We start from the raw sequence: 22965 nt of genomic DNA on the forward strand, positions 1-22965 counted from the left end.
TCAATCCTTTCAGTTAAAGATTTCAGTGAATTACCTCTATCCGTATGTAATGTGCTTCTAAATGTGTGTTTGTGTGCCTTGTACCTCACATGGTCTTTACAGTAAATGTTATATTACACTTTTGATTGCATTACTGCATTTTTGGACCCACATAAGTGAATGCGGTGGTATGAACCCAACTTAAGCCTTAAAACCAGTATTGGCCTCTGAGGAGGTTGTTATTCAGTTATTACTTATTTATGATAATGTTTATGTACTGCATTGCTTTAAAAAAAAACTGTTTTCAGGAGCAAAAACCTATTTTATGTCAGAAAAAATACATTAACAAGGGAAAGTTTCTTTTTTTGCAGATAAAGAATGAACTGATTCTAAAAATGAGCCATCCAGTATTGGTGAAAACGTCTCCTTCAAGCATTCCTGGTTCCAAAATCAGCCATCAAAGGTCCAAAGCGTCAGAGGTGAGTCTGATTATTATAATAAATGAGATCATAGGCCATGATAATTTGGCCTGATGAGCTGGCTTTCAGACCTTTAAGACATTTCTGGTCATTACTTCCTCCATGTCATTAATTCATATTTGTTTGTTTTTTACAATAGACTATGGATACCTCTGTCTGTATGCGTTCAGTTGAGTACATAGCATTCTACTGTTTGTGTGTGTGCCTGGTACCTCACAGCCTTTCAAAAATTTCCACATGTCAATTCTTATACATTGCATATACATTACAGCAGTGTGTTTGTTAACCAGGGTCTCTTGCTGCTGTAGGTTTGAGTCCCACTGAATACAGAAAATTATGTAAAATCTAGGGGTGTCTGCCTTACTTAAGATGGTAGTAATATAGCACTACCTGTATTCCCAGAACAGAGGTAACGTAAATAGAGTGTTGGTTAATCAATGAAATGCAGTGCAAGAGGTAAAAAAAAATGAAAGGAAAATACAAATACTTTGTCACTGTTGACAGTGAGTGCTTTATTATATACAGATAATGATGATGATGACGAAGAAGCTGGCATTGAGCCTTCCAGTTCTAACTGCAGAAATGGACTCAGCTACAAGCACATCTTGTTTCAAAAACAGACAAGAAAGGCAAGCTTAAGGATAAGGCTGGTATGATAATAAATGACCAGCTCTCTTTTGGTTGTTGTGGATATTTATTTGTGATCCCTTAACAATGTACTTAAATAATTACATTTTGGTGATTACCTTTTTCTGTCTGTACTATGTTTCTAGTGTGTGTGTGTCTCGTACCTCACAATGTCTTTACAGTTAATGCTACATTGAACCTTTGGAATGCATCAATGTACTTTTTTACCACAACTAAATGCTGTGGGTTTGAACCCTTCTGAGTGTGTTCAAGCAGTTGTTGGCCTCTGAAGAGACTGTAAGTAAGGATATGACCTATGAATTATCATTTTGTGAATTGCTTGATAAAAAAAAGAAAACTGTTTTCGATGAGTAAAACCCAATTAATGAAAGATAAAATATTTTATTCATAACAACCACCAAAAGCTAAGCGTCAGAGGTGGGTCTTGTTATTATAAACATGTGCTCATAGACCTTGATAATATGGCCTTATGAGCTGACTTGGCAGACCATCAAGACATTTTTGGTCATTAATAACCTGTCGTTGTTTCATTTTTATGCCCCCCTACGAAGAAAGAGGGGGGTATATTGCTTTGCACATGTCGGTCGGCCTGTCGATCGGTCCGTCCACCAGGTGGTTTCCGGATGATAACTCAAAAACGCTTGGGCTAGGATCATGAAACTTCATAGGTACATTGATCATGACTTGCAGATGACCCCTATTGATTTTAAGGTCACTAGGTCAAAGGTCAAGGTCACGGTGACCCGAAATAGTAAAATGGTTTCCGGATGATAAGTCAAGAACGCATACGCCTAGGATCATGAAACTTCATGGGTAGATTGATCATGACTCGCAGATAACCCCTATTGATTATGAGGTCACTAGGTCAAAGGTCAAGGTCACGGTGACCCGAAATAGTAAATGGTTTCCGGATGATAACTCAAGAACGCATACGCCTAGGATCATGAAACTTATTTGGTAGATTGATCATGACTCGCAGATGACCCCTATTGATTTTGAGGTCACTAGGTCAAAGGTCAAGGTCACGGTGACCCGAAATAGTAAAATGGTTTTTGGATGATAACTCAAGAACGCATATGCCTAGGATCATGAAACTTCATAGGTAGATTGATCATGACTCGCAGATGACCCCCTATTGATTTTGAGGTCACAAGGTTGAAGGTCAAGGTCACGGTGACCCGAAATAGTAAAATGATTTTCGGATGATAACTCAAGAACGCTTTTGCCTAGGATCATGACACTTCATAGGTACATTGATCGTGACTCGCAGATGACCACTATTGATTTTCAGGTCACTAGGTCAAAGGTCAAGGTCACAGTGACAAAATCGTATTCACACAATGGCTGCCACTACAACGGACAGCCCGTATGGGGGGCATGCATGTTTTACAAACAGCCCTTGTTTTCCTTTACAATAGACTATTGATACCTCTGTTTGTATGTGTTCAGTGGAGTAAATAGCATTTTACTGTGTGTGTGTACCTTGTACCTCACAGTGTTTTAACATTTCCAATTATCAATCCTTATACCTTGCATATACCTGAGAGCATTACATTTCTTAACCAGGGTGTCTGGCTGCTGTGGGTTCAATTCCCACTGAATACAAGAAATCATGTAAAAATGTAGGGTATATGCTTACTGAGATGGTAGTGATACAGCACTTCTGGTATTCCCAGAAACAGCGGGTAATGTCAATAGCTTGTCTGTATATCAGTGGAATGCAATGCAAGAGGTAAAGACAAGATAAAGTGCCAAAATTGAATGCTTGTCAAAAGTGACGGGAGAATGCTTTATTTAATACAGGTAATGAAGGTGATGGTGACGAAGAAGCTTGCTCTGAACCTTTAAGTTCTAACGCACTGTTAGAAAAAAGGACACATCTTCACGCACATCTGGTTACAAGTACAGAGAAGAAAGGGCATGTAAGGGGTAAGGCTTTTATTGTATTAAATGATCAGCTCTCATTGGATTTTTGTGGGGATTTGTTTGTCACCACTACCAACTTACATAAAGTGTACATTTTGGTTAATACCTCTTTATGAATGTTCTGTGTTTCTAGTGCATGTGTGTGTGTGCCTTGTACCTCACAATGTCTGTTCAGTAAATTGTATATTACATCTTTGAACTGCACTTTGACAGCAATAACGAAATGCTGTGGGTTTGAACCCTTCTGAGTGTGTTTAACCAGTTGTTGGCCTCTGAAGCGATGGTTAGTTAGGATATATATTATGAATGATAATTTTGTGAACTGCTTGATTAAAAAAATGAAAACTGTTTCGATGTGCAAAACCCAATTAATGAAAGATAAAATGCATTATTCATAACAACCACCAAAGGCGTGTCGGAGATGGGTCTGATTATTATTATACGTGTGCTCATAAACCTTGATAATTTGGCCTTATGAGCTGACTTGGTCTTCAAGACATTTTTAGCTCTGCTGTTTTCGAAGAAAACCCGAGGTATTGTCATACCCAGCTCGTCCGCATCGAGTTAAAACCTTAACATTTGCTCTAAAATCAAAGTGCTCAACCTTCAACTTTGAAATTTCATATGTAACTCCACATGAATGAGTTCTACACGCCACACCCATTTTGGGTCACTAGATCAAAGGTCACTGTGGCGTCAAAACAAAAATTAAAACCGAGCCGAGCATTGGCACCCGCTATGTGATGCTCTTGTTGGTCATAATAACCACCATGTTGTTGTTTCATATTTTTATTTCCTTTACAAAGGACTATGGATACCTATGTCTGTATGTGTTCAGTTGAGTAAATAGCATTATACTGTGTGTGTGTGCCTTGTACCTCACAGCGTTTTAACATTTTCAGATATCAATCCTTATACCTAGCATATACCTTAGAGCATTGTGTTCGTTAATCAAGGTGTCTGACTGCTGTGGGTTTGATTCCCACTGAATACAGTAAATCATGTAAAAATGTAGAACATATGTTTACTTAAGATGGTAGTGATATAGCACTTCTGGTATTCCCAGAAACAGCGGTAATTCAATAGCGTGTCTGTATATCAGTGGAATGCAATGCATGAGGTAAAGACAACATAAAATGTCAAAATTAAATGCTTGTTACAAGTGACGGGAGAATGCTTTATTTAATACAGGTAATGAAGGTGGTGGTGACGAAGAAGCTTGCTCTGAACCTTTAAGTTCCAACGCACTGTTAGAAAAGGACACATCTTCACGCACATCTGGTGTCAAGTACAGAGAAGAAAGGGCGAGCGTAAGGGGAAAGGCTGGTTTTGTATTAAATGATCAGCTCTCATTGAATTGTTGTGGAGATTTGTTTGTCACCACTACCAACTTACTTAAAGTTGACATTTTGGTTGATAACTCTATATGTATGTACTGGGTTTCTAGTGTGTTTGTTTGTTTATGCCTTGTACCTCACAATGTATGTTCAGTAAATTGTATATTACACCTTTCGACTGCACGTTTTGACAACAATAACTAAATGCTGTGGGTTTGAACCCTTCTGAGTGTGTTCAACCAGTTGTTGGCTTCTGAAGAGATGGTACATGTAACTTCGGGAGTGACCTATGAATGATAATTTTGTGAACTCCTTGATTAAAAAAAAGAAAACTGTTTCGATGAGCAAAACCCAATAAATGAAAGATAATATACATTATTCATAACAACCACCAAAGGCTAAAGCGTCTGAGGTGGGTCTGATTATTATAATACGTGTGCTCATGGACCTTGATAATTTGGCCTTAACACTGGGTTTTGCAGACCTTCAAGACATTTTTGGTCATTAGTTCCTCCATATCGTTGATTCATATTTTTTTATCTTTACAATAGACTATGGATACCTCTGTCTGTATGTGTTCAGTTGAGTAAATAGCATTCTACTGTGTGTGTGTGTGCCTTGTACCTCACAGCGTTTTAACATTTCCAGATCCTTATACCTTGCATATACCTTAAAGCATTGTGTTTGTTAACCAAGGTGTCTGGCTGCTGTGGGTTCGATTCCCACTGAAAAGAGTAAATCATGTAAAAATGTAGGGTATATGCTTACTGAGATGGTAGTGATACAGCACTTCTGATATTCCCAGAAACAGTGGTTATGTCAAGAGCTTGTCTGTATATCAATGAAATGTAATGCAAGAGCTAAAAACAACATAAAATACCAAAATTAAATGGGTGTCACAAGTGACGGGAGAATGCTTTATTTAATACAGGTAATGAAGGTGGTGGTGACGAAGAAGCTTGCTCTGAACCTTTAAGTTCCAATGCACTGTTAGAAAAGGACACATCTTCACGCACATCTGGTTACAAGTACATAGAAGAAAGAGCGAGCGTAAGGGGTAAGGCTGGTATTGTATTAAATGATAAGCTCTCATTGGATTGTTGTGGAGATTTGTTTGTCACCACTACCAACTTACTTTAAGTGTACATTTTGGTGGATACCTCTATATGTGTGTACTGGGTTTCTAGTGTGTTTTTTTGTTTATGCCTTGTACCTCACAATGTCTGTTCAGTAAATTCTATATTACACCTTTCGATAGCACGTTTTGACAACAATAACTAAATGCTGTGGGTTTGAACCCTTCTGAGTGTGTTCAACCAGTTGTTGGCTTCTGAAGAGATGGTACATGTAAGTTAGGGAGTGACCTATGAATGATAATGTTGTGAACTGCTTGATTAAAAAAAAAGAAAACTGTTTCGATGAGCAAAACGCAATAAATGAAAGATAATATACATTATTCATAACAACCACCAAAGGCTAAAGCGTCTGAGGTGGGTCTGATTATTATAATACGTGTGCTCATGGACCTTGATAATTTGGCCTTAAGCGCTAGGTTTGCAGAACTTCAAGACATTTTTGGTCATTAGTACCTCCATATCGTTGATTCATATTTTTTTTATCTTTACAATAGACTATGGATACCTCTGTCTGTATGTGTTCAGTTGAGTAAATAGCATTCTACTGTGTTTGTGTGTGCCTTGTACCTCACAGCGTTTTAACATTTCCAGATATCAATCCTTATACCTTGCATATACCTTAAAGCATTGTGTTTGTTAACCAAGGTGTCTGGCTGCTGTGGGTTCGATTCCCACTGAAAAGAATAAATCATGTAAAAATGTAGGGTATATGCTTACTGAGATGGTATTGATACAGCACTTCTGATATTTCCAGAAACAGTGGTTATGTCAATAGCTTGTCTTTATATCAATGGAATGCAATGCAAGAGGTAAAGACAACATAAATTGCCAAAATTAAATGGGTGTCACAAGTGACGGGAGAATGCTTTATTTAATACAGGTAATGAAGGTGGTGGTGACGAAGAAGCTTGCTCTGAACCTTTAAGTTCCAATGCACTGTTAGAAAAGGACAAATCTTCACGCACATCTGGTTACAAGTACAGAGAAGAAAGGGCGAGCGTAAGGGGTAAGGCTGGTATTGTATTAAATGATCAGCTCTCATTGGATTGTTGTGGAGATTTGGCACCACTACCAACTTACATAAAGAGTGCATTTGGGTGGATACCTCTTTATTAATGTACTGTGTTTCTAGTGCGTGTGTGTGTGCCTCGTACCTCACAATGTCTGTTCAGTAAATTGTATATTACACTTTTCGACTGCACGTTTTGACAACAATAACTAAAAAAGAGGCCCATGAGGGCCTGAATCGCTCTACTGCTTTAAACACTGTCACTGTGACCTTGACCTTTGACCTAGCAACCTGAAAATCAATAGGGGTCATCAGCAAGTCATAATCAATGTACCTATGAAGTTTCATGATCCTAGGCCTAAGCATTCTTGAGTTAACATCTGGAAACCATTTTACTATTTCGAGTCACTGTGACCTTGACCTTTGACCCAGTGACCTGAAAATCAATAGGGTTCGAGTCCTCATTAATATAAAGACACTGAGCAAGTTTGAAAAGAATGGGATGAAAACTGTGGACGTTATCGGATAAACAAGATTTTACTATTTCAAGTCACTGTGACCTTGACCTTTGACCCAGTGACATGAAAATCAATAGGGTTTGAGTCCTCATTAATATAAAGACACTGAGCAAGTTTAAAAAGAATCGGATGAAAACTGTGGACTTTATCGGATGAACAAGTTTTTACTGTTTCGAGTCACTGTTACCTTGACCTTTGACCCAGTGACCTGAAAATCAATAGGGTTCGAGTCCTTATTAATATAAAGACACTGAGTAAGTTTCAAAAGAATCCGATAAAAACTGTGGACCTTTTTGGATAAACAAGTTTTTACTATTTCGAGTCACTGTGACCTAACCCAGTGACCTGAAAATCAATAAGGTTTGAGTCCTCATTAATATAAAGACACTGAGTAAGTTTGAAAATAATCGCATGAAAACTGGACTTTATCGGATAAACAAGACAACGTCTAACACACACAGACACCATGCCATCCCATAAGCTCTTCTGCCTTTGGCAGTAGAGCTAAAAAATCAAAATGCTTCTACCTACAACTTTGAAACTTCATATGTAGCTGCACATTGATGAGTTCCACACTCCACGCCCATTTTTTGGTCACTAGATCAAATGTCAAGGTCACTGTGACCTCAATTTTTTTTTTAACTGCACCCGCAGCCGAGCATTGGCATCCGGTATGCGGTGCTCTTGTCTCAGGACCTTTAGTTAGACCCAAAGGTGAAGGTAAGGGTTGGCGATCTTAATTTCCTATGATATAACTTGGTCATTGTTTCAACATAATGGCCAATTTGGGAAGCATCCATTAGCACTACTGATATCCTTGTTGTCCCCTACAAGTGAAACCGGAGGGGACTTATGGTTTACGCTCCGTGTGTCAGTCTGTCTGTGCGTCACACTTTACTGGATCCTGCGATAACTTTAAAAGTTCTTCATATTTTTTCATGAAACTTGAAACATGGATAGAATGCAATATGGAGAGTATGCACGTCATTTCATTTGGTTCCTAGGTCAAGAATTCTGGTTGCTATGGCAACAAATTTATAAAAAAAAATCACTGACAATGGTGGAGTTTCACCGGTAGGGGACAATATTGCTTGGCAATCTCTTGTTATAAGATAGTGTAGGAAGATTATTTTTTAAATGAACCTCTTTCAGACCCTGAATCTTCTGACACAGACCATGATGTGCCAGTAAGACAACCACATGCAAAACCTGGGCCGTCCACAACTGTAACCATGTCGGGTCATCCCAGTAAGTAGGCTTTGTTTCAACAACAAAACGGTATTCCTGAAAGTCACAGTATAATGTTTTTGTTTAAAAATTCGTAATGAATGTACAATTAACACAGTAATTGAAATAAGCTCACTCTACTTTGACACAATTTAACTTTGCCAAGAAGCTTCATAGGTGTTCCTAGCTTATCTTTAAATCGTTACTTCAATCTTGCTCATAACTCAAAATCTGTAAGACATATCAAAATGAAACTTAATAAATGGATACATCTTAATGTGTGGACATTTATTACTAAGTAACTATTACTCAAAGTTTCCGGTTATATTAAGCATAATTATTTTTAGATGTCTTCAAGAGAATTGAGAAAATGTTCAAGTGATATCACTTCAGATCTTTTGTTTCAATAGAAAGTCACATTCTGAATAGTATATTGTGCAACTTTTCATTTGATTAATTACAAGCAGCATTTCAAATAAAAAGATCACCTTTAAATCATGGTTCATCTTCTGGAACAGTTTTGAGATGAACTTTTTTATAACTTATTATATTTCTGAGATGCTTGTTGGTGGTCATCATGGAACAGAAGAGGCAATTGAATATGATTTTATTACTTTTTCAGAGAGGCTTCAGAAACTCGGTGAAGACCAGAGTCATCTTTTGAAGACGCTGTTCAAAACGAATATTGCGTTGAGGAAGGAGCTTAAGCGTGAAGACTGTGAAAGAGTAATGCAAAAATATGAAATTCTACACGGATTGTCATGGAAAAAAATTAAAAAACACGATTCATAACTGGATTACTGCTGAAAAGTGAAAACAAAAATGATTTTATAGCTTTTTAGCCCACATGCGCACAATGTTCTCATGGTGAGCTTTTGTGATCGCTTTTTGCCCGTTGTCCATCTTGCGGCATCAACATTTGCCTTGTTAATATTCTAGAGGTCACATTAATTGTCCGATCTTCATGAAATTTTATTTGACGATTTGTCCCAATGATATCTTGGAAAAGATTACAAATGGTTTCGGTTGGTTGAAAAACAATAATTTACGCGCCATATACTCCATACTTAAATCAATATTGTTATATGCAAAGCAGCAATGCTTAAAAGAAATAATACAAAATTGGGAGGGGGCATTACTCGTATGAAAACAAGATGGTGGTATTTGTTATAAACACGTGTAAAACAGTTGGATTTTTCTGGCCAAAGACAACTATTCATACGACCAACTTCTTAATTTTTGCATAGCTCGTCATATTGATTTCCATTCAGATTTACTTCAGAAAAAATCTATTTCATATCTCTGATGCCAGAGCTATACATATGTTTATAAGAAGAGTAAATCTGAGATCCGTTTTCATTTATGATATTTGAAATGGCATGTTTAGACGAAGATTCTCTACAATTTTCTACATAAATATATATATATATTTTTTGTAAAAATGGTTTCGGTTGGTTGAAAAACAGTAATTTACACGCCATATACTCCATACTTAAATCAATATTGTTATATGCAAAGCAGCAATGCTTAAAAGAAATAATACAAAATTGGGAGGGGGCATTACTCGTATGAAAACAAGATGGTGGTATTTGTTATAAACACGTGTAAAACAGTTGGATTTTTTCTGGCTGAAGATAACTATTCATACGACCAAATTCTTAATTTTTGCAAAGCTCGTCAAATTGATTTCCATTGTAGAATTTACTTTAGTTCGGAGTTGTGAACCGAATTGACCATGTTTTTGTTAGCAAGTAACACTGTACAACAAGGTCTATTTTTTCTCCACTCTCAATAAACATGTTTTACTTACTCTGCAATAGTTTATGAGTTACTAAATTCCTTTGAAACATTGGACCATTTTCTTTATTAACAGATCATACTTGCACAATTGTTGTTATGTTTTCTTTATGGTTAAGGCATTGTGACATGTATATTAATTTGATTTTTATGCCCCCCGATAGAGGGCATATAGTGATCGGACCGTCCGTCAGTCTGTCTGTCTTTCCGTCACACTTTGCGTTTAGGTTTCGCATTTAGGTTTCAAAAAATGCTCATAACTTCTATGTCCCTTCAGATAGCAACTTGATATTTGGCATGCATGTGTATCTCCTGGAGCTGCACATTTTGAGTGGTAAAAGGTCAAGGTCATCCTTCAATGTCAATGGTCAAATATATCACTTCAAAGCGGCGCAGAAGGGGCATTGTGTTTACGACAAACACATCTCTTGTTTCCAGATGATATTGTCTGAACTTGACATTAGTTCTATGTGTGATGATTAAAGCATTGTGTCATGTATGAAGATATTTTGCTTAAATGTTTTCATGTTGTGGTATTCACTCTTCTATATACTTTGTGTCAGAAGAAATTAAGTCTTTGATTTTTATAATATACAATTGTAATTAGATTTTTTCCTGATGATATTCTGAACTTGACATTTGTTCTAGGTGGGAGGGTTAAGGCATTGTTTCATGTATGAATATATTTTGCTTAAACGTTTTCATGTTGTGGTATTGACTCTTCTATATAATTTGTGTCTGAAGAAAGTAAGTGTTTGATTTTCAAAATATACATCTATAATTTGATTTTTTATACGCCCGTTTTTCAAAACGGGACGTATTATAGTTTCACCCTTGGCGGGCGGGTGGACGCCGCCGGTGGGTGGACGGGCGGTTTCCACAGCAGTTTCTGCTCTCTATTTCAAATAGTTTTCATCTGATCTTCACCAAACTTGGTCAGAAGTTGTATCTAGACAATATCTAGGTTAAGTTTGAATATGGGTCATGTCGAGTCAAAAACTAGGTCGCGGGGTCACTTAGAGCATTTCAGGATTAAGTATGGTTTCCGCTCTCTAACTGAAGAAGTTTTCATCCGATCTTCACCAAATTTGGTCAGAAAGTGTATCTAGACAATATTTAGGTCAAGTTCGAATATGGTTTATGCTGGGTCAAATACTAGGTCACGGGATAACCAAGTGCATTTCAAGGATTTAGCATGGTGTCCGCTCTCTTAATTGAAGTAGTTTTTTTTGTGTACATGATATTTAGGTAAAGTTCAAATATGGGTCATGCCGGGTCAAAAACTAGGTCATGAGGTCACTTAGTGCATTTCAAGCATTTAGCATGGTGTCTGCTCTCTAATTGAAGTAGTTTTGATCCGATCGTCACCAAATTTGGTCAGAAGTTGTGTCTAGATGATGTCCAAAACCTTCAAAAGGGCGTATCCTATGACAGTTTGGCACTCTTGTTTCCAGATGATATTGTCTGAACTTGACATTGTTCGAAGTGTAAATACATTTTGAAACTACTTTTTGTCATAAAAATGTTTGGGAGTATTTTTTGGAGGAATAAACTGTTTTAAATCGACGTTTCTTGTGGATTATATTTATAGATATTAATATCTTTAAACTAATATTCATGAGTTAGTCCGTACACACATTAGAATACGCATTAAAAAGCACAAAATACTGTCGAATGAAATTGAAAAAGGCCTAAATAAACAAAAAGATGGTTTAGCGTAACGCAACTGACCCACGAAAAATTGCTGCGAACCAATTTTCAGGGGCCTTCCTGGATTAAATTTTGAGGCTATACACTTAAAGGCAAAATAACAAAAAAAATTGGACCGATCGACACACCTCCAAAAGTCTTCTTTGTGATACACCAAATTTGTTAATTGAATTAGGCATAATTTGATTAAGGTATACATCTGTGTGATGAAGAATACGTAATAAAAACATTGTTTGATGGTACCTCTAAATGATAACCTGATACATGTGTGCTCTGTGTGGGACATCCCGAGGTATGCACCTCACAATGTATGTAGAATACTCGTATCTTAAAATGCAAAATATTGAAAAATACAATTGATGCATGGGTTTAAGTTACCAAAACTGTTGCCTGTCTATATTTATCATTCAAATATTTCATCAAATAGGGTAGACCTCGGTGTGTTGGTACGGAACAAAGGACCTCTCCATGTGATATAAACCGGTGTGTGTGTGTGTGTGTGTGTGTGTGTGTGTGTGTGTGTGTGTGTGTGTGTGTGTGTGTGTGTGTGTGTGTGTGTGTGTGTGTGTGTGTGTGTTGAACAAAAATAAAAATAAAGTAGTCATAAAAAAAAATGGTGTTGTTTTGCTATGCGATCATTGATTATAAAGTTGTAAAACTGTTCACATCATGTCACTTTTACCGTTTGAAAGTCCAGCTACGTGTATTGTAGCGGGACCTAGTTCTAGCGGGAAATCTACTTTTGTGTTTAATCTTTTGAAAAATATGGATGTAATGTTTAAAATGATAACAAAGAAAATAATTTACTGCTACTCAACAGATCAATCGTTATTTAATATTATGAAAGACAGCGTAAATCAAATTGAATTTTTTAAAGGACTACCGATAAAAGAAAATATGGATGCTTGGTCTCTTGAAACAGGATTAAAAGTTTTTATTTAAGATGATTTAGCTCAAAAGGCGAGTGAAAGTATCGACATTGTTAATTTATTTACCGTATATAGTCATCATAATATTTTTTTTGTTTTATTTTTAGTACAAAACATATTTTCGGGAGGAAAATACTTTCGCACAATTAGTTTGAATAGTCATTATTTTGTGCTGTTTAAAAATCAAAGAGATCAACTTCAAATACAAACATTAGCCAAACAAATGTGTCCAGGTGAAACGAAATATTTCATGGATGCTTATAGAAAAGCAACATTTCAAAAGTATGGTTATATGCCGGTTGACATTAGTCCACATTCCGACTCGTTATATAAGCTGCGAACTAACATATTTCCTAATCAGACATTGACTGTTTATCGACATATAAATGAAAATAATGAGTGAAAAACTGAAAGATGAAGCTTTGTTTTTAAATTTTCTTTTAATTACTAACGAAAAACAACCGCAATTGTTGTTGAAAACAATTACAAAAACACAAATGAGTGCTCTTATTGAAATAATGTACAACGCTTTACATCGGAATTTAATCATATTGGAGAGTGGTATAAAAAGGGTGAAGCGATATAAAAATGATATACGACGATTGGTTGAAAAAGGACTATCATTTAAACGAAGGAAAGAACTGTTAAAGGGGCCTTTTCACAGATTTTGGCATTTTTTAACTTATTCATTAAATGCTTTATATTGATAATTGTAAACATTGGATCGTAAAAGCTCCAGTAAAAAATCAAGAATAAAATTTAAAAAAGGAAAAGAACATTGCCCGGAGCAGGTTTCGAACCAGTGACCCCTGGAGTCCTGCCAGAGTCCTGAAGTAAAAACGCCTTAGCCTACTGAGCTATTCCGCCGAGTACACATACTTGACGTATTTTATACCTTATATAAGCAATCTTCGTAGTTTCACAAAATTTAACGACATAAACAGAACTCTCCAAATTATTCAATCGTTTCGCGTTGCAACGCTTTATAATTTTTAGGTTTTAAAATCGTCAAAAGATGCATATAATGGCTATATTAGACCATGGTAAATGTTCAGTATTACTGTTTCCTCACAAATATCATAACTAAAACGAAAATTTGCGAATCTGAAACAACTTTTTTCAATTTTGTCAATTTACCAAAGCGTGAAAAGATCCCTTTAATTAAATATTTCAAACAAGTTCTTATACTTATTAAACCATATCAAAAATGGCTCAAGAATGAGTTCTTATTCCAAAAACAAAATACGATTTCTTATTAAAATCTGAAAAACATGATGAAAAACATGATGAAAATCGCATTCAAAACCTATTAAAAACGAATGAAAGTGAACATTTTGTTCCAAAAACTGATGAAAATGATTACAATTCTATGCACAAAAAACTACTCAAAAACGACAAAAAAACGATGCAAATAGTGTTTTTAAACGACAAAAAACTGATGATAACGGCCAAAACGGAACAAAATTAGTGAACATGGTAAAAATGTGAGTAAAATTCGTAGAAAAGGAGATAAAAATGAATCAAGGCCATTTGTTAAAAATGATAGCAAAAGTGATTTTAAGCAAACATTGTTTGTGAAACAACCATATTCTTTGTTGGCGCCAAAATGGTCAGATGCTAAGATAACATCAGAAAATCAATTGAACTCGTGGATTGTTTACGATATTTGAAACAATTGATTCTATTTATTGTTCAGATAACATCAGAAATTCGATATTTTGGTATAAAAGTGCGCCTTTTATCTTTACAGCGTCATATATCGGATTTACTCTTCAACGTGTAAACATGGAAAATTTGTTTGAGGAATTAGAAACCATGCAAATATCCAGATACTGATGAAACATTAAAAGAGGAAATACGCTCTTTGAAAAGGATATTTGATTTAAATGATGAGACGAATGAGCATAAACAACAAGAATACATATGTCAGCAATGTAATCAATCGTTTACCGAAAAGCGGAATTTAGTTCGGCATGTGTTATCACACAACACGACTTTTAACTGCGATCAATGTGACTTAAAAACAAACAGAAAAGACAACCTGTTACAACAAAACAATCATAGTACTGAAAGTACTGGTTTGACGATGCTTTTGAAGAGGATGGGTATATAGAGGATATTTGTTGGATTCGGTGGCATATCGATTTTCCCCCAAAAAATGCGAAAAATATCGATATTTTCACTGTTATCTTTCACTGTTTAAAACAGTGAAATACCAGTTTATTTCACTGATATTTCTGTATAAATCACCGGAAAGCATAACATAAATAAGCATCCATTTAAGTTAATCTACATCACCGCAATTGTGCAATTTTTATTCCTTGTCATTTATCCGCAGGTCAATAGTTAATGGTTGTGGTGCAATCGTTTTCGTTCTTGGACACTGCATCCCTTCAATGAAATTTATTTACCTAAATATCTCATATTTGAACTTAAAATTCTTTTGGGAGTAATGGTCCAGACAACTGGATAAAACAGCAACAATATGCTAACCCATTATTTTTCGAGGAACATAATTGAGAATTCCTGTGCTAGCCCCCAATCACAGTATGTTGGGGTATAATAATAATCAAACTTTGTTTTTCTTCTTAAAAGATTGTCGTAGAATATAAGTTGATCAATATATCATCCAAGACTACAAGTTTTAAAAAGCCATTTTTTTCATTTATTCTTATTGATAAAAAAGGTTTTGTAACAATCTATACTAAACATAGATAGCTTTTACAGCACAATGTGGCTCACCTGAAACTGATTGTTTCCTAGTGGTGTTAACTTATTTTTCATGAAGATCTAGAAAAAAAGGCATTGTGAGTATGAACAAACTATTTGCGTCTATCCGATCTAGTTGAGTCTTGTTACCGAGATCCTACTTTTATTTATTTGAACATTCTGATCAACTGCCATGAAGATCAGGTAAAAAATGTAAGTTTTAACATGGATTTTAATGATTTTAGTTATTGATCAAATGCTTGGAAGCACATGACCCACTTTGGAACGTGACCTGTTAATCACTGAGACTAGACCTTGTGACCTAAATGTTAAATATGCTACTTTCATGCTTGACTTTGAAATCATTTAAAATAATGTTCTAACCAATTTACAAGTGGATCAGAGAGAGAATGTGACCACTAAAGTATTAACAGACCTTTTCTTATATTTGACCTAGTTCCCTAAATTTTGATAGAATATGAAACCAAAAATGACATAGAGGTGACTAGTTTCATAAGAATCTGGCAAAGAGGTGACACCCAAACTTGAACATTGTAAAATGATATATTATGTGTTCATAATAAACTTTGGATAAAATACAACAAAGAGTGATAACAAAAGCTCACCTTGTCACATCATAACAAGTGAGCAAAATAACCAAAACTATGACATCATATAATTGCTCAGTTACTTCCAATAACAATAAAATGTTACTTTTGAAACAAATAAAATACCTTCCCTTTCTTACTACAGGCTGTTCTAAAACAAGATGGCCCTGTATCGCTCACCCAAAACTCCTTCTATAGTGTCAAAAACTTGTGTATGATTTGACTAAGGTGTAACCTAGCTTTAGCCTGCCAGGACCAACTTGCAAATTCAGCTTTTGATTTGATTAAAATGGACATTGTTAGCAATTTTCATGAAAATCAGGAAGATAATGTGGCCTGTAGAAAGATAAAGGAAGTTTTCTATATTTTGACCTAATGACCTAGTTTTTGACAAACTACCAACTTTCAAACTGAAACTTTATTTCATCGAGATAATATTCAATTCTGTCCAATTTTCATGAAGATCTGGAAGAAAATGTGACCCCTGGAGTGTTCACTAACCTTTTCTGTGATTTGGTTTGTTGACCTAGTTTGGACCACATATGACCTACTTTCAAACTTAACCTAGAATTGACAGAGATGAACATTTACCAACATAAGACAAACAAGGGCTGTTTGTAAAACATGCGTGCCCCCATATGGGCTGTCAGTTGTAGTGGTAACCATTGTGTGAATACATTTTTTGTCACTGTGACCTTGACATTTGACCTAGTGACCTGAAAATTAATAGGGATTATCTGCCAGTCATGATCAATTTACCTATGAAGTTTCATGATCCTAGGCCTTGCTTTTCTTGAGTTATCATCCGGAAACCATTTTACTGTTATGAGTCACTGTGACCTTGACCTTTGACCAAGTGATCTGAAAATCAATAAGGGTTATATACCAGTCATGATCAATGTACCTATGAAGTTTAATGGTCCTAGGCGTAAGCATTTTTGAGATATCATCTGTATACTAGTTTACTGCTTTGTGTCCCTTTGACCGTGACCTTTGACCTAGTGACCTAAACATCAAAAGGGGTAATCTGCAAGTCATGATCAATGTACCTATGAAGTTTCATGATCCTAGACGTAAGCATTCTTGAGTTATCATCCGGAAATCATTAAACTGTATTGACTCACTGTGACCTTGACCTTTCACCTAATGACCTGAGAAGTTTCATGATCCTAGGCGTAAGCATTTTTGATTTAACATTTGGAAACCATTTTTCAAAGTTGAGTCACTGTGACCTTGACCTTTGACCTAGTGACCTGAAAATCATTAGGGGTCATCTGCGAGTCATGATCAATGTACCTATATAGTTTCATGATCCTAGGCATAAACGTTCTTGAGTTATCATCCTGAAACCATTTACCTATTTCGGGTCACCGTTTTTCAAAGTTGAGTCACCGTGACCTTGACCTTTGACATAGTGACCTGAAATTAAATAGGGATCATCTGCGAGTCATGATTAATGTATTTATGAAGTTTCATGATCCTAGGCATAAGCGTTCTTGAGTTATCATCCGGTAACCATTTACCTATTTCGGGTCACCGTGACCTTGACTTTTGACCTAGTGACCTCAAAAGGGGTAATATGCGAGTTATGATCAATGTATCTATGAAGTTTCATGATCCTAGGCATAAGCGTTCTGAGTTATCATCCGGAAACCATTTTACTATTTCGGGTCACCGGAACTTGACCTTTGACCTAGTGACCTGAAAATCAATAGGGTTCATCTGCGAGTCATGATCAATGAACCTATGAAGTTTCATTATCCTAGGCATAAGCGTTCTTGAGTTATCATCCGGAAACCATTTTACTATTTCGGGTCACCGTGACCTTGACCTTGACCTAGTGACCTCAAAATCAATAGTGGTCATCTACGAGTCATGATCAATGTACACATAGAGTTTCATGATTCTAGGCATAAGTGTTCTTGAGTTTTTATTAGGAAACCATTTTACTATTTCAGGTCACCGTGACCTTGACCTTTGATATAGTGACCTGAAAATCAATAGGGGTCAACTGCGAGTCATGATCAATCTACCTATCAAGTTTCATGATCCTAGGCATAAGCGTTCTTGAGTTATCATCCGGAAACCATTTTACTATTTCGGGTCACTGTGACCTTGACCTTTGACCTAGTGACCTGAAAATTAATAGGGGTCATCTTCGAGTCATGATCAATGTACCTATGAAGTTTCATGATCCTAGGCAAAATGCGTTCTTGAGTTATCATCCGGAAACCATTTTACTATTTCGTTTTTTTTTGGTTAAAAGTCGTCAATTATTAATTGTATATAGATTTCTCTATAGTTTGAAAAACATTCAGGCAAATATTTCTCATGTAAGATAAAATGCAAATAAATAATAAAATATTCCATTTTAATCAGTATGTTGGTTAATTGGTCAATAACAATATCACTTTGAACATTGAATTATTTAAAAGTTATAACAAACATTAAATGTTCTCCGAACAAATGACTCATAACACATATAACAGATTGATAGGAAGATATGAACAAATCAAGGTTGCTAGGTTGCCCGCCTAGAATGGTCCTGTTAGTATGGAAGTACTTGATATATAAATTTATTAGCCTGTCGGTGTTGTTAAGACATAAAATATTTTATGAATGTCTCAAAGTATTGCATTTAGTAAAATAAAGGCAACATATAACCCTTAAGTGGCTTACGAGAACTTGTGGCTAAATACAACTAAAAAGAGGCATTATGATTCTTGAAAATAAAAGTAAACATCATTATATATGAATTTTCTGATCAAAAGTGTTATTTTTAGTGAATAGGGGAAATACATTTTCAAGAATTAACAATATAATTATAAATGTTTTGGCGAAGTGCATTATAGTATTATCATAGTACAGTTTTGGTCTAAAAATCCCGTAACATTTTTTAAATTTCATAACACCTTGTTGCAAAAAAAATCATGAAAAATAGAATTTTCAGAGTAACCTATTAAAATAAATAAACAAGGGCTGTTTGTAAAACATGCATGCCCCCCATATGGGCTCTCCGTTGTAGTGACAGCCATTGTGTGAATATGTTTTTTGTCAATGTGACCTTGACCTTTGACCTAGTGACCTGAAAATCAATAGGGGTCATCTCCGAGTCATGATCAATGTACCTATGAAGTTTCATGAACCTAGGCCCAAGCGTTTTTGAGTTATCATCCGGAAAACCACCTGGTGGACGGAGCGACAGACCGACCGACCGCCCGACATGTGCAAAGCAATAAACCCCCTCTTCTTCGAAGGGGGGCATAAAAATGCTTTATATGACCTTAGATATTATTTTTGCAATCATTTTTCATCAATTACAAATGTTTAAATAAATTATTGTTTCATGCTACTCATGGTACCAGTTTTTTGTCAGAAAATTTATTACATTTTTTAGAAATGCATTACCCCTTGTTGCCAAAAAAATCATGAAAAATATCATTTTCAAAGATATCCTTTTCAAACAAAAAGAAAATGCCTTCTTAAACCTTAAATAGTATTCCTTCAAGCATTTAACATCAATAATTTATGTTTGAAAAAATCATTGGTTCATGCTAAATACTGTTTGATATACTGTAAATAATGTAACTACACATCCAAGTAGTGAGTCCATCAAACTATTGCAACCGAAACACCTGGTGTGCCAAGGCACCAGCCGAAGTCAAATGCCTTCTGACTTAGTGCATTTAACTATTTATATTTGTTTGCATTTGTATGTGTTTGAAAGAATGTATAATCTTAAATGACATCTTCTGACCATGCATGTCCTCGATTTCAAAATACAGGCCCTGGTCTGACACATTGGTTACATTAACGTCAAACTGTTACCAGGCTTCTCAATTTAATTAGCCAGGTCACAGGAAAAGGGCAGTCTAATCAGCACTAATTAAACTATTTGTCATTGTCAGAAAACCGCTCTTAAGCAAACAGCTTTCAAGCAACTGCAGGCTGAACTGGATCTAAACTGGCCACAATCGCCTTAATGTCTCTTTTACTGGGATACAGTTATTTATTTTTAAAGAGATCTTTTCACGTTTTGTTAAATTGACAAAAATTGAAAAAAGTTGTATCGGATTCACAAATGTTTTTTAAAGTTATGTTATTTTTAGGAAACAGTATTACTGAACATTTACCATGGTGTAATATAGCGATTATATGCATCTTTTAACGATTTAAAAATTATAAAGCGTTGCAACGCGAAACGATTGAATAATTTAGAGAGTTATGTTGTTGTTGTTTAATTGTGTGAAACTACGAAGATTGCTTTTACTAGGTATAAAATACGTCAACCATTTATACTTGGCAGAATAGTCGAACAGGCTAATGCGTTTCTACTCCAGGACTAAGGGGGTCACTGGTTCGAGCCCTGCTGCGGACTCCTTTTTTTAAAGAATTTTATTCTGGATTTTTAACTGGAGCTTTTAATATCCAATGTTTACATTTATCAATATAAAGCATTTAATGACTTACTTCAAAACATGTCAAAATCTGTGAAAAGGCCCCTTTTAACATAATATCTACTCCTATAAATATGAGGTCAATATACATGGACTAAACGGTAAATTACGTCTAAATATTTGGACTATAATGACATCAACTACTTAAATAGAAAGAAGAAAGAATTCATACTTACCAATAATTTGAGTAAAGAGTTTGTATTCAATGTTGTATTTCAGGACAGCTTGGTGATATGCAAATCCCATATGACATGTTGATATCGGGTATCATAGCAATTCAATAAGTCGCAAAATGCTTAAACAAAATTTATAAAGCAAAATGTGACTTAAATTGATAACTAAAAATACCAGTATCATCAGTATGCCAGTTTTGCCTTGTCAAGCTGTCGAGATCCAGAAAGTGCTTCATTCACATTGAATATATCCTTCGAATTCCATTAATTGTTGCATTACTAAATAGCGAAACAAGCCGATTTAAGCTGTAAAATGTTTTGACACGAGTGTTATCAAGTCTCTCATGGGCGAAGCCATAGAAAGTGATCCATTCACATCGAATATATCCTTCGAATTCCATCCTTTGTTGTCATTAGCGGAGTTTTAGTGAATAAATAATTCATGTATCATAAATGACAGCTTCTAAATAGCGAAACAAGCCAATTTATGCAGTAAGAAAGTTTTGACTCGAGACTCTCATGGGGGCGGCCATTGTTGAATGTTGAAACACGAACGACAACTCTGCTAGGAGAATGTTCTCAATGACGAGCAATCTCCTACGCAGTGGCGAATGCAAAAGGGAAGTAACTGAAAAATCGAGTTATCTCAATCGGACTGGCTCGGTCTAAGATACATCTAGCGGAGCAAACGTCCATGTAGACCACAGTTATGCGACGTCTACAAGTACAGAAAATTTAAAAAGCGAGCATTCTTATTTCATGAAAAATGCATTCAATGGATGCATTCAAGACAGAACGTTATACCCACACCATGAAGAAAAATATGACTTATTAACATTTTTTGCAAATACAAAACAGGATGTTAATAATTTTTTGAATGCTCGATTAAATCAACAAGCTATAAAATGGTATCTTTCGGTTCAGGTGGATCTGGTAAAAAATACAATAGATGGAGAACAAGTTCAACAACATCCGCATTTTAGGAGTATAACCTTTACAACATTGCATGAAGAAACATTGAATGAGGACATAAATGAAGCCTATCATAAAATATTTAAGATGTTCGAAAAATACATGAAAGATGGCTCTGGGTGGATATTAAACAAAATGATATCTTTGACAATTCACACTTTGAAATACAGACCAATAAAAGGTTCAATTGGGTAACTGTAAAGTATTCTAAATATTAGAAATTAAGATCAAACATGTATGCCTATGTTTGTATTTATACAGCAAATGGTACGTGGAGCAAAAGTGAAGGTGTTGATATCAGTAGAGAGGACTTCGCAAATACATCCACCTTATTCGCCTTTCAAATAGAATCAATATTTTCAGAAAATGCATTATTTTTATCGCTTATGAAAACAGGACAATGTAAGACTCTATGTTTAGTTTAAACAAGCTTTTACTGAAACCATCAGTTGAATTGTATATAGCGAGTCACCAGGCTTTTTTTTAATCAGCAAAGAACGCGATATAATCATAGAATAATGATTTAAAATATGATGTTTTCAATATTTATCATTGTTCAGCGTTTTAAAATCATATGTAAATATGTATAATGGTGTTGATTCATAGACATTTCGTATCAACTTTGTAGTTGTATATTTACTTAAATGTGTGTGTGTGTGCGTGTGTGTGTGTGCGTGTGTGTGTGTGTGTGTGTTTGTGTGTGTGTGTATGTGTTGAAAAAATAAATAAAATAAAGTAGTCATAAATAAAATACTTTGTTGTTTTGTTGTACGATCATTGACTATTAAGTTGTATAACTGTTCACATCAGATCACTTTTACCGTTTGAAAGTCAAGCTAGGTGTATTGTAGCAGGACCTAGTTTTAGCAAGAAATCTCCTGCAGCTGGTAAAATAACATTGGAAAATCGATTGAACTCGTGGATTGTTTACGATATTTGAAACAATGGATTCTATTTATTGTTAAGATAACATCAGAAATTCAATATTTTGGTATAAAACTGCGCCCTTTATCTGAACAGCGTCATATGGTAAACGAAACCCGTTAATGACCAATTGTGTGTACAGCCTTAAAATTTAATCGGATATCACAGCTTTAAATTTATAACAATAACTATAAATATGAACGTAAATATCTGAATACAAATAGGTTTTAACAATAAACAAAAATAATTTTTCTCTTGCGTGTTTTTATACTGCATCAATTCTGTTTTAATCTAGTATGTATATGCATTTTACTTATAGCTTAAGAGCAGAACAATCATCACATATTGAATAAATTACAAACATTATTCATAAGTTAATACAAACATAGCAATCAACTTTAAAGTTGTTATGCGACCGGTAAACAAT

General features: G+C 35.2%; 1 protein-coding gene across 1 annotated transcript; it reads left to right on the forward strand.

Annotated features, from left to right (window-relative positions):
* The first annotated feature begins 374 nt into the window (after window positions 1–374).
* Window positions 375–11622, forward strand: LOC127845988 (uncharacterized). Its single transcript, XM_052377168.1, has 7 exons — window positions 375–458; window positions 1039–1108; window positions 2910–3035; window positions 5301–5426; window positions 6386–6511; window positions 8185–8280; window positions 8882–11622. The coding sequence occupies exons 1-7, from the start codon at window positions 375–377 to the stop codon at window positions 9049–9051; spliced, it is 798 nt and encodes a 265-aa protein (XP_052233128.1). The 3' UTR covers window positions 9052–11622.
* Window positions 11623–22965: the final 11343 nt, after the last annotated feature.

Source organism: Dreissena polymorpha, chromosome 9 (genome assembly GCF_020536995.1).
Source record: "Dreissena polymorpha isolate Duluth1 chromosome 9, UMN_Dpol_1.0, whole genome shotgun sequence".
Classification (NCBI taxonomy): domain Eukaryota; kingdom Metazoa; phylum Mollusca; class Bivalvia; order Myida; family Dreissenidae; genus Dreissena; species Dreissena polymorpha.